Source organism: Clavelina lepadiformis, chromosome 6, assembly GCF_947623445.1.
Source record: "Clavelina lepadiformis chromosome 6, kaClaLepa1.1, whole genome shotgun sequence".
Lineage (NCBI taxonomy): Eukaryota > Metazoa > Chordata > Ascidiacea > Aplousobranchia > Clavelinidae > Clavelina > Clavelina lepadiformis.
Window position 1 is genome coordinate 1,370,714 of NC_135245.1, and position 17,782 is coordinate 1,388,495.

General features: G+C 37.3%; 5 protein-coding genes across 5 annotated transcripts; 2 read left to right on the forward strand and 3 right to left on the reverse strand.

Moving 5' to 3' along the window:
- Positions 1–2,431: 2,431 nt before the first annotated feature.
- LOC143461971 (peripheral myelin protein 22-like) lies at positions 2,432–3,716 on the reverse strand. Its single transcript, XM_076959938.1, has 2 exons — positions 2,898–3,716; positions 2,432–2,794 (listed from the first exon to the last, which is right to left on the reverse strand). Exons 1-2 carry the CDS (start codon positions 3,211–3,213, stop codon positions 2,616–2,618), a joined length of 495 nt encoding a protein of 164 aa, XP_076816053.1. The 5' UTR covers positions 3,214–3,716; the 3' UTR covers positions 2,432–2,615.
- Positions 3,717–4,144: 428 nt separating this feature from the next.
- On the forward strand, positions 4,145–5,428 carry LOC143462106 (uncharacterized). Its single transcript, XM_076960149.1, has 2 exons — positions 4,145–4,657; positions 4,803–5,428. Exons 1-2 carry the CDS (start codon positions 4,375–4,377, stop codon positions 5,426–5,428), a joined length of 909 nt encoding a protein of 302 aa, XP_076816264.1. The 5' UTR covers positions 4,145–4,374.
- Positions 5,429–6,750: 1,322 nt separating this feature from the next.
- Positions 6,751–9,825, forward strand: LOC143463487 (uncharacterized). Its single transcript, XM_076961969.1, has 2 exons — positions 6,751–7,939; positions 8,071–9,825. Exons 1-2 carry the CDS (start codon positions 7,567–7,569, stop codon positions 8,409–8,411), a joined length of 714 nt encoding a protein of 237 aa, XP_076818084.1. The 5' UTR covers positions 6,751–7,566; the 3' UTR covers positions 8,412–9,825.
- An 80-nt stretch (positions 9,826–9,905) lies between these two features.
- LOC143462397 (epithelial membrane protein 1-like) lies at positions 9,906–12,024 on the reverse strand. Its single transcript, XM_076960551.1, has 2 exons — positions 11,213–12,024; positions 9,906–11,004 (listed from the first exon to the last, which is right to left on the reverse strand). Exons 1-2 carry the CDS (start codon positions 11,532–11,534, stop codon positions 10,817–10,819), a joined length of 510 nt encoding a protein of 169 aa, XP_076816666.1. The 5' UTR covers positions 11,535–12,024; the 3' UTR covers positions 9,906–10,816.
- A 366-nt stretch (positions 12,025–12,390) lies between these two features.
- LOC143463081 (epithelial membrane protein 1-like) lies at positions 12,391–17,681 on the reverse strand. Its single transcript, XM_076961451.1, has 2 exons — positions 13,224–17,681; positions 12,391–12,686 (listed from the first exon to the last, which is right to left on the reverse strand). Exons 1-2 carry the CDS (start codon positions 13,546–13,548, stop codon positions 12,508–12,510), a joined length of 504 nt encoding a protein of 167 aa, XP_076817566.1. The 5' UTR covers positions 13,549–17,681; the 3' UTR covers positions 12,391–12,507.
- Between the last annotated feature and the right edge of the window lie 101 nt (positions 17,682–17,782).

Below are 17,782 nucleotides of genomic sequence, written 5' to 3' on the forward strand. Positions count from 1 at the left end.
ACACAATGCCTAAGAAATGTAATGTATATGGTTGTCGAGGCAATTACAGGGAGGAACCGTACTCTAAAGTGGTATCATTTCCAACTGATGAAGTAGAACGAAACCGCTGGATTGATGCCATGCCAAATGAACGTTCTAGTTTGCTACAGCTTAAGCAGATCTATGCTTGTGCTAATCATTTTGACTGTAAATGGATTTCAGTTAAAGGTGGAAAAAGACCAAGCCAACCACCGTCCATTTTCCCTGGAGTTTTAAAGTCATGCTTAAAGCAGGTCTCCTCAGCACCCAGAACTAGGCCTAGAACTGCTTCAGCAGAGGCGAGAGCTGAAAAGGAACGATTCCGTACTGAAGGCCTGGATAAGATAGCTGACTTTTCTTCTTTTTGTAATGAAATCAAGCAGCATTTCTCAAAGGATCATCTTTTTTTTTGTGATAGTGATGACATTTACATTTCTAAAACTGATGCAAAAGGACGTTCTGTTATTCAATTTCTTCATTTTCAACGCGTTCAATCGTCATTTGGATTTTTGCATCTTAAATGTGTTGAGAAAAATGGAAAGGACATACCTAAAACATATTTTTTCAAAGCTGGTTGTCTGCAAAAGAATAGCCTTCTTAGTAAGTGGTCACAGTTAGACAAAATTCTGTCATGCATTACTGAGTATGAGTTCAAAGATACAGACTATCTAAAAAGTGCTGTAGAGGAATTGAATAGCATGAGCTGTTCTGATTCGCCTCATTTCCAGTTTATTTATGCTCAGTTACAGTTACTGCTCACTCCTCCAGAAGGTCGACGTTTTGACAAAAATCTTTATATTCTTGCTGCCGAACTTCATAACATTTCTCCAGCTGCATATAAAATGGTACGAAAGTCCGGTTCAATTGTTTTACCGAGAGTGGAACTGTTGAAAAAACTACTCTCCTGTAGTTTCCATGATGAAAACTTAGAGCAACTTTTCCAAAAGCTTCAACCTCAGCAGTGTCTCGTCAACATTCTTTTTGATGAAGTAAAGCTCGTCTCGCTCGATGAAGTAAAGATGAGTGTCGTCAACCATGGACCAAGAACTGCACTAGTTTCAAGAAACTTAATGAAACTTGTGACATTATATCCTCTTGTGCATGGTCAGGTGGTCGAGGTCGGACGCAGAAGCTTACTAATCAAACTGCAGAAGCATTTGTAGTGTCTACAAGAGCCAACATCGAAGCCGCAGAGTTGCTACTGACTCAGCACAACTTCATCTACGTTCTACCTGGTGTGTTTGCTGATGAGGCCCTTGAAAAGTTCTTTGGTCAAGCCAGACAACGCAGTGGAGGTAATTTCTATATTGACATTGTAGATATCAAGGCAGCTGCAAAAACCAAAAATCTCCATGCACTTTTAAAATATGAGTCAACTCCGTGCGAGTCTCATGATGTGCCTTGCACCTCTAACATTTGCATTGATGATGATCAATTTGACATCACCATTGCTGACACTGAAGACCTAGTGCAATCTAATGACAGTGTCAAGCATAAATGTATTTTTCTAGCTGGATATTTGGAACACAAATATCCAGCTAATATCTTGTGTATCGAAACTGAAAATGATGACGACCATCGGATTAATTCGGAGTTTCTCACAAACTTAAATAGAGGTGGACTAACTGTACCTCTACTCTCAACAGTACATTTTGTACACTCAGCCTATAAACTGTTTGGTAAGTGCAACTTGCATTGCTGCCGAGCTCATCTCAGCCATGCTTTGCGTCGTATTGATAGTCCAATGGTTGTAATTCAAGGAGCATGTCTTACTTTATCAAACATTCTTTTGAAAGCATTTGTGCTTGACAACAGTGACAAAGAAAGACAACTCGGCTGTTTGAGAAGAAAAGAAAAACTCTCTACTAAAAACTGAACAAGTATCTTTAGTATGCCAACAAGTATTTTGATTACTCATTTCTACAAATTTCATTGTTGTTTGTTGTTGTTTTTCATAGTTGTTTCACAAATTTCATTGTTGTTTGTTGTTGTTTTTCATTGTTGTTTCACAAATTTCATTGTTCGTGTTGAAATATTCAGGCTAAACTGTCCATGAATACATTTTAATTCAGTCACAGGGGAACATACTGTGTGTTTCAGTTGTTTAAGTGGGAAAATATGCAATATTTTGAGTGATTTTGGACTATTTTTTCGTGATTTGACCTTTAGATGACCTTCAGATGACCTTGTAGAAGGTTAAAAGTATGAAAAAGTAATTCCTCACCCTTCAAAACCCCCCAAGAGACACCAGAATGAAGGTTTTACCATGTATTTGACACAAATTATGATGGGACCCAAGTTCCAACTTGGGACCCAAGTTCCAGATACCGAGCATAGAAGTTACCAGTCCTTCTATTTAAGGTGTCTATGACTTGTGGCGACCAGCGCTCGAGGCGCTACAGAATAGACCTAATTAATTGAAAAGGTTTTTATTGGACAAATATCACAAAGTCATTAGAAACTTTTTGTCATAGATCTGTCCCTCTTATTCATAATCATATGCCATAACGATTCTTATACGGGTTAAAGTCATCAAAAAATACAAATATAAATAAATATAACACAAAGCAATATATTTAAAATATACAGCACACAATTTACATAGCTTCATAATTCTGTCGAATATGAAGCCGTAAATAGTAAGTCAGAAAAGTGGCAACACCGTAGCTAAGAATTGGTGAAAACCATCCTAAAATATATGAAAATCCGTAATCCGAAGGAGATTTCCATTGAAATCCGATTGTGAAAATGATCATTGCTAACCCAGTACAACAACCTAAACACACGGAGGCATTAGAATCTAGTCTGAAACGCATTTTCATCAAAGCTTTGTTCAGCTAGTGAAAGCTACAAGACAACTTATCCTAAATATAACTTACCCGCAATGGCAAGACAGAAAGTAGTTAAACGTTGACTAAGACTTGGTTCATTGAGATTACGAAACAGAGCCAACCAGGAGATGACTTGGAAAATTACTGAAATAATTAGTAAAGCTCTAACAGCCTCAAGGAGACCGGTTACTTCGAATCCACTTTGCGAGTGCGAAGAGCATTCAATTTTGTCGCAAATTTCCCAAAGTCCGACTGACATCTCTTCGTCGTGTTTCCAATCTTCTGTTGCCAAAGATGCAATAGTCAACGCCAGCAAGCAAGTAATTAAAAACAGCCCGCTGTGCAAAACCGTCTTCTCATCCATCTTGTTTTTTTTTGTAAATTTTTTACCCGTTTTTGGCCCTATGTTAATGGGAACGCTGGCTCCTGTAGAATGTGCAAGTGAGAAGAACAGCGACTCTCTAACGACAACATATTCTTTTCAAAAGCATCATGTGAAGTAGGCTAGGTTAAGTAGGCAGCTTCATGTGAAATAGGCTGGATCATGATCCACACCCCAAGCCTAGAACTTTTCTCTATAAGAAGCTTTCCTGTTGTTGTTCGTATTTTTTTACTCCAAGTTGACCCATTATCTTAGCTCTGCCACCTTGGTGAGGGAATATTAGCCTACTCACTTCGCGGCTTTCGCGACAAAGTTTCTCAACAAAACTATGGTAAGCTATAGTTCTGCGCATTTGCTAGCAATATTTGTTTGACTGATTAATTATTAACACATTGAACATCATGAATCTTTGGTTTGACAATCACGGGACTTGCAGGTTGAATCCCCTCCGTTTCATGCCGACATATGCGATTAAGTCAACACATCTGCTGTCAACCTATTACAAATATCAAGAAAATACATAAAAAAGAATTTATATGATGTCAAATGTTGGAAAAAAATAAACCCGAACAATATCAAATTAAATTTAAGGTCTTCCTCTGATTTATAAATAAAGACGATTATATTCGATTAACATGACATCACCTATCAACTTTTTGCTACTGTCTCGAAGATTACAGGTTTCGATTTAGGAGATTTTTTATTGAAAACGTTTTTTTTCTATACCAAACGTTTGTAGTTGCACTGAGTGAATTAGTTGCAATTACTGGATCATGCCAATGTATTGTAGCTGTATTAGCTTCTTACCCCTAACAGCTTTTTACAGAGAATTTGATTTGTATCGAGTATAAGGTTTCAAACTCTTTTGTTGACGACGCCGGCAAAATAAAAGTGTTCCCCAACACAGGATGGTTTCAAGTTCCCTAAATGGCCTATCCCTGTCGTACAATTGCGTGTCGTCCATACTGTATAGTAGCGTAGACTCTGCTGTTACGGTTAACTCGTATAGCGTTGAAATAAATTGTATTTACTGCAGTTGAGATGAATCAGGATGCAGTGTTAGTTAGACCCCAAGGAGTCTTGCTTTGATGTAGACCTGCTGAAATGCTTTTATTAGATTTCTTTTTCTGTTAAAGCTTAAAAATGGACGACAACACCAAACGGTTGGGCTATTTCTGCTTAGTTACTGTTTGCCTGGTTTTAAGCGTGGTCTCCATAGCAACACCGTCCTGGTATGCCAGAAGTGATGTGTATTCAGGACTTTGGCAAACTTGTGAAAATAATTCTTGTATGGATTTGGATGCGACACCCTTAATACAAATAGTAAGATCATTTCTTTTTGTTGGGATAATTTGTCAGGTAATATCCGCCGTCCTCGCTTTGACAAAACGTTTCCGAGTTTCTGGCGTCATTCTTGTTATATCAGGTTAGTACAGTATCGAATTAACTGACTCTGCGTCCTTATGTTTTGTGATTAGGTTATGATTTTTAAATCAATCGACGTAGACGCCCGGAAAGATTTTCCTCTTTAACTTAAAACTTGCTGATTTTCATTTTAACTTATTATGCAGGAGCCTTGGAAATGGTTGGTCTTGCTATTTATGCGATTGGGATTTTCAACAACGATCTTGGTTATTCCTATTTCCTCGGTTGGGTCTCTGTATTGCTCAGTTATTTCGGTGGCGTTGCCGGACTATTTCTTTATAGCAGACAAGACGATGCAAATTTGGCGCGCGAGAGATCCTACGCTAGAAGTGGAGAAAGTGCTGGGGTCTACAACCTCCATCGGCCTGGAGGAAGCACTTTTGTGAACCGAGCAGCACAAGATATAGATGATCGTGATCGTAGTATGAGATTAAAGAGAAGTGGAAATGAGGAAGAAAGCGATGCTCAATGCACAGAAGAAGAACACGAGATGGGAAGTGCTTACGCTAATATCGAAGGAGCTGGAGGCGAAGGTGACGGTTGTGGAGGAGGAGTAGGTCGTGGTGGTGAAGGTTTTGGAGGAGGTCATGGTGGTGGAGGAGATGGTGGTACTGGAGGAGGATGTGGTGGTGGAGGAGGAGGAGGAGGAGATGGTGGTGGTGGAGGAGGAGGAGGAGGAGATGGTGGTGGTGGTGGAGGAGGAGGTGGTGGTGGTGGAGGAGGAGGAGGAGGAGGGTGTGGGGGAGATGGCGGAGGAGGTGGTGGAATGTAACAAAACTTGCAAGAAACAAGAAAAAGTTTATTGATTGATTACAGATGCTTCTCGGACTGGTGTTATGAACAAAAACTTTAGCATTCTTCTTCGTGCCTGTGACGTAATGAAGAGATTCAGCAAATATATCGACCCGCCAAAATATGTATTGTGCGTCTTGCAATAGTGAATAGATATTGCGAATTCAAACCACTGTGAAAAAACAAAACAACAACCTAAGTTCTGTTAATGCGTCCATATGTATTGTGCGTTATTGTAGCTTTGCATGCTGCGCAAGTGTATCTTCTATTCTGTCCTTGCTTGCCATGATTTGGAAACGGTTTATAAAACGTTCACGATATATATGATGTAATTAAAATTAGTTTTCTCGCAAAATAGTAGGTCTCATCACGTACATATTTTTATCCGAATCGAATGACAAAGCATTTTTCTGCCACCTTATGAAAATCCGGTTGTTGTAAGACTGGTAATTTTTGTTTAATGAACAATTGAGATTTGCTTATTTATCTTAAATAAACTGTGAAAGTGTTCAAACCCTTTCAGCTGCTTTCCTTCAAGTAGATCCTTAAGGAGAATTTATTTAAATATCTCGGTGGATGCTGAATTTTGTTAGTTATTTAAATTTGTTGTCTATGAAGCTGGAAGAACCTAGAATCTCTATCAACAAAAACAGGGGTTATAGGTTTCTGTAACTGGCCTCTGTTATATAATTTTTTGGTATTTCCATAAACTCATTGTTAAAGACAAGAATGGAAACGATGCAACTGTATGTGCCATTTTGGGCCCACTCTGGGGAGAGGTTTATTAAATTTATATTTCTAAACGAAAAATTATACTTAAATGCAGTAGAACTGTGAGATGCAGAAGTAAAGGGCGAGTGTGGTGATCTATATATCTCGGTATAATTGAATAAAATTCAACAAAAGTTTCAAATCTACCAGTCAGAGTAGACTGAAAGATGATCAATAATGTATAGGACTGTTGTTTAAGCCTGGACTAAAAGTAAACTCACTGAGAGAAATAACTCTGACTTACGACTACTGAAACGGAAAACATCGTAAACAAATGTTTCGACTACGTCAAAACACAGTGACGTCATTTGTGCTACCTTTTTGCGCTACTAATATTGACGCGGCCAATTTAGCGAGTGAGATACGTCACAAAGCGAATACTTGCCTAGTGTCAAAACAACATTCACATGTGTCGAAAATAGGTAAAGACACGAAGGTTGTAAACGAAGTAAAGTGGAAGTGACTCATCGCATTCTGCTTATCATTATATTTTTCTCGCTGTGAAAAGTTCGCGTCTGAAAGTGACGAGTGAAAAGTTAGACCCAGTAAGTGAAGCTTGTGTCAGATGATACAGCTAAGAAGGATGGAAAGTAACGGACAGTCAGTTGTAAACTATGGATCTAAATACTGCTGGCAATGTATTCTATATGATTGACGCTACCCTATCTAAACCGGGTGCGCGACATTACTATTTTAACTATGTGTGGCCGACACTGCGCACAAATTTTCAATCGGTAATTACTCGAAAACTATATTATCCTATGTTGTATGTTGTTTACAATATCCTATATTGTAAACTAATCGGATTTTTACAGGTTAGTAGCAAAAACATCTTGCTTCCTGTATACATCATAATTGTAAAACTAAAGAAAGTACATTCAGTGTAAATTAAGTATTTCTACAAGTGATACATTTCTAGAAGTTTTTCTTGTTACGCCGCGTCACGCTGCGCGGAAAACCAGCTGACCGCGAGAAGAGAACGCAAGAAAATAGTTAGTCGAGTTAGTGGTGCGTAAATGAGTAAACAAAAACGAAACGCTTCAATGCGGAGAGAGAGCAAAATTATGAAAATATGACAATATTTCAAAAATTACAAAATCAAACTTTATAAAACAAACCTGGAAAGATAACTGAACCTTTTTTAGGAAAAGTCACCAAATTTCAAGTTTCTACAGCAATCAGTGCAACTGTAGGCCACGTTTTGCTGTGATTGTGTGCGGGGTGGGCCACACAGAGTGTAGATAAGGTTGGTAAAGGTATCTTGCTTTAACGATTTTCTGCTTCTTAGACACTTTTATTTGTTTTATTTCACAGATCTTGCAAGTGAATAAATTTTTTTGATTCATCATGAAAGACAAATCTAAAATTATATTTTTTCTCCCCACAATCTTTGTCATCTTGACTTTGGAAGTAATATCTTTGGCGACACCAGAATGGGCCTATTTGGATATAAAATATGAAAAAGATTCAGAAAATATCGTTAAAGCCACTTTGGGTTTGTGGAAAATATGCCTGAAGGAAAGCAACATCTCAAACTGCTACGACTTTCCATCCCCGGATTGGAATGATCTCGTTCATGACGCAGATGGTCCAAAATCTCCAGCAATAATAGAAGCTACTCGATGGATTTTAACCTCAGTAATTCCCTTCCTCGTTGCATCAGGATTACTGCCGATATGGAACCATTACAAAGCTTTTAGTTGGGTGTTTTTGTCAGCAGGTCGATACCCTTGTACAAAATACTAACAGCCAGTCTTGACTGGGTCAAAGTAATACATCTAGATTTTACCGATTTGTAGAACTGGTTTTATGTAACTTTAATCACATCTATATACTCTGTCTTATTTGCAGGCTTCCTACAGCTTATCGGAGTGTTTATCTTTACCGGGCACATGTTTGGCAAGATAGGGGAAGGAGGGGCCGGTTATTCATTCTACATTGGCTGGGTTTCGGCCGGGCTCAGTTTTTTCGTATCTCTCTGGACAGTGATGTCTTTAAACAGGAAGTCTGCTTCAACCGGAAGTGTACGTCCTTACAGTCGTGGCGGTTATGGTGGTGGTGGCGGTTATGGTGGTGGCGGCGGTTATGGAGGTGGAGATTTCGGTGGATCGGGAGGATGTGATGGCGGGGGTGGAGGAGGAGGAGCGTGCGGAGGAGGAGGAGGTGAATGTGGCGGCGATGGTGGCGGTTGATGTGGATTAGGAGGTGGTGAAAAAAGAGAGAAAAAGCTCCTACGCAAACAAATAAAAATTGTAAATAACATTTGGGAGTATATTTTGCCGATTTTACTTCTTTACCTTGAAGTCAAACTTGAAGCCTCGAAGCCAAATGGAATGTCGAAGATGACTTTTTTCTTTTTTAACATCTTCTACGCGATCTGATTTATCTTAAAGTTTTATTAAACTTTTGCGTATTTACGTTTTCTGAAGTAATCGCAAAGTGTTTAACCCGCCTCTTGCACTTCGACATTATTGATCCTTTTACCTATTTTTGCACTTGCTGTCAAACTGGGGCTATTATTAAAGTTAGCAACAGAAAAAAACATGTGCTGTGTCTTATTGTTATTGCAAATTTTCATCATGTCACTGGAAATCGACCAGTAACTGGGAAAGTTTCATGGAAAAATTGAGAAATTGAGAGAAATTGAGTAATTTTATCGAAGCGCGTTGACTTCATGTTCTCCTTTTTTCCTTTTCAGTGCTCACACTTTGCAACTAGACGAGTCTTAAATGCGTCATAATGTAAATAAAAGCGCCATTCAAAGCATAGTTGTAAAATCGGGACGTACCAAAACAGATGACGCACGATTTAAAATCAGATTATTTTTTAAAAGTGACTTATCGCTTCTGCTTTGGTGATTATTTCCTCGCACACAACTAAAAATATGAACCACAATAACAAGAAACTAAATTAAGTATAAGGCCGGGCAAGTTGTCGTTTTCTCCTATAACTCGACTTGATTCAGTGGAGCGAGGACTTTACGCAACGACGCGAAACGTGGTGACTCGACTAGGTTTACGTCAAATACACTTTACTCTAAGCTCTATAACACTCTGTCGCTCTCTTTACGATTTGCTGATTTGAGTTCGTTCAAGTTTATAATTTCCATGTTATGTGGCTTCTGTTAGATTCCCAAGTATGACTTTGCTATCTTCTACGAAGTGACTATTTCACCGTGTGTAGGTCACGCAGCCTGTCGTTAAAGATAGGCGGTTAGGAGAATGGGTGTGCAAAAAGTTGGCTGAACCTGTATAAGGCTTTATTAGAGTTATATTTAGATTAAAAGGTGGATTTAGGTTTCGTTTACGATACTATTTTGTAACATTTAACTTAGGCTAACAAAAAACGGTTAAAAATAGTTTCGAATGCACAATGTTTTCCCGGTGAAACAGTTGCAGCAGTTGCTCTTCTATACTGTAATTAGGATATCGAAAGCCTTATGAGTTGATATCAAATGCGCGCAAGAAAATTTTTTCTAAAATTTTCCATTTTTATTTTAACCTTTAGAAATTTTTATCCGTCGAATTTATTGCCTTTAAAGTCGGAGTTCTTCGAATTATTTTTCCACTCGCTTCGGCTTAACGGCAAATATGAATATTCCTGTCATTTTTGTCGTAACTATTCCGTAATTTTGCTAAGAGAAACGTCTGTTCTAATACTTTAGTTGACAATGACTCAGCCATATCTCGTAGCCGATATAAAAACATGTAATTTGAATTAAATGCAGCCATAAAAGAACTGTATCTGGGTCGAAATTTAAACTGATGTCATAGCTTACGTATACAAATAAATCAACAGTTGCAAAGTTCAAAAGTTATTTTAGAACAACAATGTCCGTTTAAAGGGTTCAATGCTTCCGTACACAAATTTAAAATTATTTTTAGTTGCATTCCGGTTTTTGACGTTAAAATTGTGGCAAACAAACACATGAAAATCATCAACATATTTTATAAACTTCACCATTTGCTTGCTGGAGACGCTGCGACAACTTGAGACCATTGCGATGCGTTGCCCACTTTATAGAATAAGTACAAACATTTTTCAACTGATAAATTTTGACGAAAATTAATTTTGCAAACATTTTGTTCACCGATTTAAGATTACAAAAGTTTCGGCAATGTTTTGTGCTCGATATCTTAAGCCAAATATTGAATCTATTTGACTTTTCAAAACATCAATATGTATACAAAGATGATAACACGTTCGTTTTGTAATGACAAAAATATACACAGCAATATAGCTGATATATTTTATAAGCTATATGACAGATAAGAACAGATCTTACACTTTTGAAATATTACATGATCAAAAAATTTGAAATATTCATATTTGAAATTGTTTCATTTTCAAAACTTGCTACATTGTAACAAGTATCATTATTATTTTCAGTAATAAAAATGCAAGATATAAGATGACGCTTGCTTCGACAGGTGTACTGAGAGGCGGCCATCATTATTATCATATAAGACATTGTAATAAAAACTTCAACTTTACAGTATGTGGCAAGCTGTTTCCAACGAAAAAAACTTTCAGACAATTTGCTATAACCATAAACGCAATAAATGACACTGTTACATCACTGGTACATTGGTTCAAGTCACGTGTAAGCGCCAATAAGTAAATCTTCCCTCTGTGGTCGATGAGCTATTGCAGTGAAGACAGCCAGGGCAAAGCACAGGCCAGCCGGCAACCAGCCCAGAATAAAAGAAAAACCAAACTCGAATCCTGATTCGGATGACGTCATGTTTATGATGTACGCTGCCATGGCAACCAAGGTGCAGATTCCTGTGGAATGAAACATTTTAAAATTAGACTTTGATTAAAACATCCCGAAACTGGGGACATACAGTAAATATATAGGGGCATCTCACTATATAGGGTATATAACACATATAGGCCTATAACACCTAGCAGCAAACGGCATTTGTCAAAGAAAGATATTTATGTAAAAAAAACCGTAATTTTTTTCTCCTGACGTGGTTTTAGCTCTGACCTGACCATAGCAGCAGAGCCGTGGTAAGTTTTCGATGATAACTTTTGTTGGAAAAAGCGTAAATTATCGAACAAGTCGACATCGCTTGGCCCACCATCGACATTATAATGAAAGCCCGGACTGCTTGAATATAAGGAGGTTCTTTGATTCCAATTGTTGAAAACGACCTGCAAAGATGGCTGACGCAAACTTCCCATAAACCTTGTGACATCTTGTCATGTGATTTATGAATCCAGTCAGTCGTGACGAAAGAGACGAGTGAGAGTGTCACAGAGCACGTGATGAAAAATATCTCAAAGGAGAGTAGAAAATTTTGATTCATGTTTAAAGGAAAAGTGCACAATGACCCATTTAACAAAATCCCGAAATGCTGGATGAAGACAAAACAACTATCAAAAACTTTTAATAAATTACATAAATTGCTAAATTGCCCATAAATTTGCTTTGTTTGCTGCACTGTAAAAGCTGGCCGCACCTGCACTTCATCATGCTTAGACTGATAAAGTTTCCATCGAAAAATATCTATTTCTCCATTGAAAACACAACAGTTTCACTTTTCTGAAAACACTTTCACTTAGTCTTTGTTTATGAGTCGTAACTTTCTAACCGACAAACCTTTGATGATGATGATGGCAATATGGCAGTTGACTTGTATATACTGTTCCATTCATGGAACAACTTGTTGCGGAATAAGCTATAGTTAGCTCTATAATGCTGATGTATGATATAATGCTTGTTGCTGCATGAATAAACTGTTCCGCTGCTTGTTTCGTTGTGATGATTTTTTAATAAAATGTTGAATAACAACAGTTTAGTTATTATTTAAAAGTTTTAGAAGAAAACCGATTCGAATCTTACAGCTATCTTACACAAGCAGCGGCCTGTTGAATACAACAAAACTGCCACATTACTTTCACTCTAACGCAACCAACCTGTGCATAATGCTCCTTGGTTTGTATAAATGCATTGGGCTGGTTGCAATCTATTTGATTTATACAATACTTGAATACATTGAGCGACATCCACGTTAATCATTTACCACCAAGTAAAGCTTTGATAATATTCTCAACAACGCAGCTAACGCAAACGAGTTGTATAAACAACGGAACAATATAACTTTGCTGTAACAATCTGTGCTTGGATGTAGTGGTTTTCCATCTGCTGAACACCAATTTGTTTGAACATAATAGGTTTTATTGAACGATTCATGGAATTATTTACATAATTCTTTAACGTCGTTTTAATTACTGTGGAAACATAATACTATCTGTCTACACACAAATAGAACTTTCAATCTATTCAGGGACAGGATATACGGGTGGGTTTCGTTCCTTGAAACAATAAATGAACCCAGCGATCAAAAAAGAAAAAGCGAAGTTGATCCACCCCAAGTAGAAGGAATAACCGAAACTGACGGAGAAAGACAAGTGGTATTTGGTGGAAAAAACGATCATTGCGATGAACATAAAGACACCTGAAAAAAGTATACAGTATACACCAGTCAATAATATACTTACATGCAATTGTAACTTAAATATACTTAAATAATTAAATATAAATATTATTAGTTTTACAAAGTGAGCGTTTTATCGTAAGTAGACCACGCGTAGCCTGTTGTTAAAGATAGGCGCTTAGGTGAGGAGAATGGGTATGCAAAAAGTTGACTTTAGCTGTTTAAGGTTATATTTGGGTGTGATCTACTGTGATCTATACATTAGAAGGTGAATTTAAGTTAGGTTTAGGTTACTATGTTATAACATTTGAATTAGGTTAACAAGAAACTGTGAAAAATAACTTCGAACGTACGATTTTTTCCGGTGAAACAGTGGCAGCCTAAGCTATATGTTAACTCGAAACTTCTGCAAATGGGTGACTGCTATTGGAAATGACCTTTTATAGGTGATGTAAAGTAGGTCACTAAGTAGTCACTATGTAGGTATGTCGTCACAAATAAATTTAAGAGTTTGCGTCAAAAATCAAATTTAAAATCACGAGTTTAAGAATGGGCTACCTGCTGACATCATAACGGACGATGTGTTTCTGCGGTGGTTACCGGACTGGTTCTTAAATGCCATGAGAGTGAGGGCCAAGGCTGTGCATTGGAATATCATGGACATTATACTAAAGGCTCGGACAGCGTCGACATAAGCTGCTTCTTTGAGCCCCAGGTCCCAGAATGAGCGACATATATTACTGAGACAAAGTTGCCACAGACCAATTGAAGAGTTGTCGTAAGAGGAATGCGCCCAAGCTGCTGTTGCTTGGGAAACGATAGCTAGGATGAGGGAAACGGAAATCAGAACAACTGTTACTTGAAGCTGTTGGGTCGGATTCATTTCAAACGCAGTGCTTTGATATTAATTTAAGAAATTCCGTGTCCTACACAACCTATAGGAAATTAAATAAATCAACTTTTCACCCAAACTTTACCTGGTTTAAATGCTCTTTGATTTATTTTAAAAAAGCACTAAATAATAAGAGTAAATAAACATATAACGTGAACTTTAAATCCCCTTTACTGCATAAGCACAAAACTAACTTGGCTCAATTGAAGAATGAACGTAGCTTTACACCTCATCTGGTTTTATGCTGACATTTTTTCTTGACGTTTTAAAGTACTTTACTATCCGTAACCGGTATACAGCAAAGTTGTTTGAAGTTAATATTTAACCGAATATGCAGGATGTATTTACGCCAGGCTAATTAAAGCTTGTTTGTATAGCCAGCTTGCGTATAACAAAAACGGATAATAGTTTATTTCAGGTCGCAATTAAAACATTTGGAAATTGTTGTTAAAAATTATCAAAAAATAAAATATAGGCCTATGTGTTTTATCAGCTTGTCTGCCTCAGATTAAGTGATTATAGGCTATTAGCATACAGTATAACAGCCTATTCCAAGTATATAGATAAACAAAATGTTTGTGTCTTCAGCTAAGGGAACAAGATATCATAACATAAGGACTTTTACAAACTATTCTTGTATAACTTTGTGTACTAGCATCAGAAAACTGCCATGATGCAAATCTTTCGGGTTTCTGAAAGCAAAGACAATCGCAAAAGGCAAGACTTTGGCTTATAATAACCATCGCTCTCCAAACTTCCTTCTTCCAGAAGAAGATTTTATTTTGTAATGGTGTTCGTGTGTGTGTGTGCCTGATGGTACTCACCGCCAATGCATAGGCGAATGAGTGGGTCAATAAGAATTATCGGTACTAAAGTCTCTGACAAACTTACCCTATTCAGATAGAATGTCAAATATTTGGCATCTAGCCTACACTGTTGTTACAGACTTTACGTAAACCAGTCGATTCAGAGAAGGTTCTAAGACCTATCTATAATCTATGTACAACCTAGTGTGGAGTCGATGTGATTACATCAGTAATGTTTAAGACATCCAGTGTGAGAAGCATCTCCACTGGAAGAACTACTTTGAGTTACATGATTTGGGTTTATACTTAGATGGTTTCTGTATTCAACTGAAAAAGTGCAACATGTGAAAAAATGCGATACCAAAATGCTCAATAACCAATCTTAGAGACATAAAAGCTTTCAACGCTGGTATACTTACAAGCAATACCTTAACAAATGTATACGATTGATTGAAACTGTCAATTCAAAATTGATTGACATGCATTGAGGGTTGATCCCATTTCTTGAAACACTATAACTAGCGTTAACGAAACGCAGTCATTTGCTATAGCGGTAAAATGAAATTCGAAACCTTTGACTGCGCGTTGAATATCGATTACTCTGGTCTGCATGAAAATTTTATTCTGTATGATGCCAACGTTTTCTAGCTAATTTTGGTGCGCTGATTTAAAAAATGCCATCCTTTTTGGCCTGTCACATCAGGTTTTAAAGTTACGGTCGAAAAACCGCATAATTTTTCGCTTTTACGTTTTACTACCCACTTTTTTGTCAAAAGGATATAATTTGTCAAGATAAATTTTGTTATCACAACGAGCTACGTATGTGCATCAAAGCTACGTATGTGGTACCAGAAAAAACTCAAGAGCCTTCCCTTTGGCGTCCCTATACGGTATGTAGGGAGCAAAAAAACTATCGAAATGACTGTTATTTTTGTATGGTGTATTAAAGGGTTTAACAGAAGAAACAAATCCAATATCAAGTACCCTAATTTAAAGTCAGCATTGAGGTCTGTACCACATTGTGATAAAATTCCTGTGCCGAATCCTCTAACAGAGATGCAAAGCTCCTCAGAATCTGAAAGAAGTGCAGGTGATGGAGAGCACTATCAGGAAGGAATAAACGATGACTCTCCAGAGCTGTGTTCACAAACTCAGCTGAATGATCTCACAAGAGAGTTATATCTTTCAAAAGTATGTGCACAACTTCTAGTGTCAAGATTAAAGAAAAAGAATCTTCTAGAAAAGGGTACAAGTTTTGCGTGGTACCGCCACAGAGAGAAAAAATTTACAGAATTTTTTAGTAAAGAAAATACTCTGGTTTATTGGAAGAATGTTCAGGGTTTAGTTGAAACATTTGGGATATCATATTCAGCAGAATATTGGAGACTGTTCATAGATTCTTGGAAGACGAGCATGAAAGCTGTGTTGTGGTACAATGGGCAAACTGTGCCATCAGTACCTGTTGCACATTCTACTGATATGCCAGAAACGTATGAAAACACAGAAACTCTTTTGCAAATGATAAAGTACCAAGAGCATAACTGGTTGATATGTGGTGATTTAAAAGTTGTAGCTCTCATACTATACTACACTAAATTTCCCTGTTTTCTTTATCTCTGGGACAGTAGGGCGGATACTTCCCACTTTACTCGGAAATAGTGGCCAGCAAGAGATGAGTTTCTGCCAGGATCTAAGAATGTAAAGGCACATCCTCTTGTTGCTCCAGCAAAAGTTTTTTTACCGCCCTTGCACATCAAGTTTGAGTGCATGAAAAACTTTGTGAAAGATATGGACAAATACGGAGAAGGATTTAGGTACCTGCAAGAAAAGTTTTCGTCTTTATCCGAAGCTAAGCTGCAAGCAGGTATTTTCACTGGACCTCAAATCAGAGAACTGTTGAAGGATGAAGATTTCGAAAAAAAAGTCTATAACGGAATTGCAAGCCTGGAAGGGGTTAAAAGCTTTTATCCAGCAGTTCCATGGAAATAACAGAGCCTCCAATTACAAACAGCTTGTTACAGATATGCTCGATGCCTTTCAAAAACTTGGGGTAGGATGAGCATCAAAATGCACTTTTTACCCTCCCACCTAGACTACTTCCCAAATAACTGTGGGACGTTTAGTGAGGAACAAGGTGAACGTTTTCACCGCGCGAAAATGGTGATAGAGGAACGCTATCAGGGTAAGTGGAATGTCAGCATGATTGCTGACTACTGCTGGTGTCTTAAAAGAGAAGACTCTACTAAATATGTGAGAAAATCAGGTAGACACGCATTTTCAATAAAATAGATACCGAGGTAGTGAACCGCTGTGCTTTCAATAATAATCATTTTACTGGATTGCATGGCTATTGCTGTCATATTTCAAAAATCTTTATTGTTTTATCATAAGAAGACAAAGATGTGTAACAATTCTGTGCAAACTGTGAATTTTTTCGAGTCAAGCTTGTTGTACACCTTACGTTATTTGCGATTATTCACCAAAAACGCTATATCACGTGTAACAGTTATCTCAAAAACCTGATGTGCTAGAATAAAAAGGACCACAGATTCGGAATCAGCGCCCCAAAATTAGCTATGTTTGCATGTTTTTAGTGAAAAAAAAATTTTGAAGTTGAAAAATGCAGGCCAGTGTTATCGATTGAACAATAAATTATTACGTCACTTATACTTTCTCTTATATTTCCATATAGTTGTTGGTTGATTAATTCCTTTACACACCGCACGTTTTCGTTTGAGCAATGGTAGGAATGAAATCTTGCTTAAAGAATGTATTTACGTTGGCAGGGCAACCACTATTAGCATAAGATAAAAACAACTTGATTATAAGTTGAAATTTAATTAAATAAAAATATTTTCGTGGCTGCGGTTACGGAAAACTAAACTAGCCCACCTAAATTGGTCGAAGCAATAAAAATGATAAAATGCAATAAGAATATATCGCCCAAAAGGTTAACGTACGAGTAAACCCGAAAGTGAAGATTGGGATTGTGCAAACACTTAAAAACGGTCATGCCACTACCGATCATTCGATTACGTCATAATCGTAAATCGTAATCATTACGAGCAGGTTTCGATTCATCCCTGCTTCAAACAAAACGTTAGGTAATTAAAGTCGGCAATTTAATACAATATAGTTGTAGTAAGAAAAAGCACACGAAGCTAGTAATATGGCTGCCGTGGGTTGAAATTAAACGCGCATTCCAGTTTTTGCAATTTATTTTGTGAAAGAAACAGACGATTGCCTTTGATTTTGACTCATGTATTAGTTTACAAGTACGATTTTGGTTATATAAATCTTACATTATACCATTATTTGTCAACAATTAATAAAATTGTTTAGATGCCAACACGTGTCTTGATTGAAGCGCCAAGTAGGTAACAGATATTAACAGCAATACGAAATCAAGGCCACTCAGT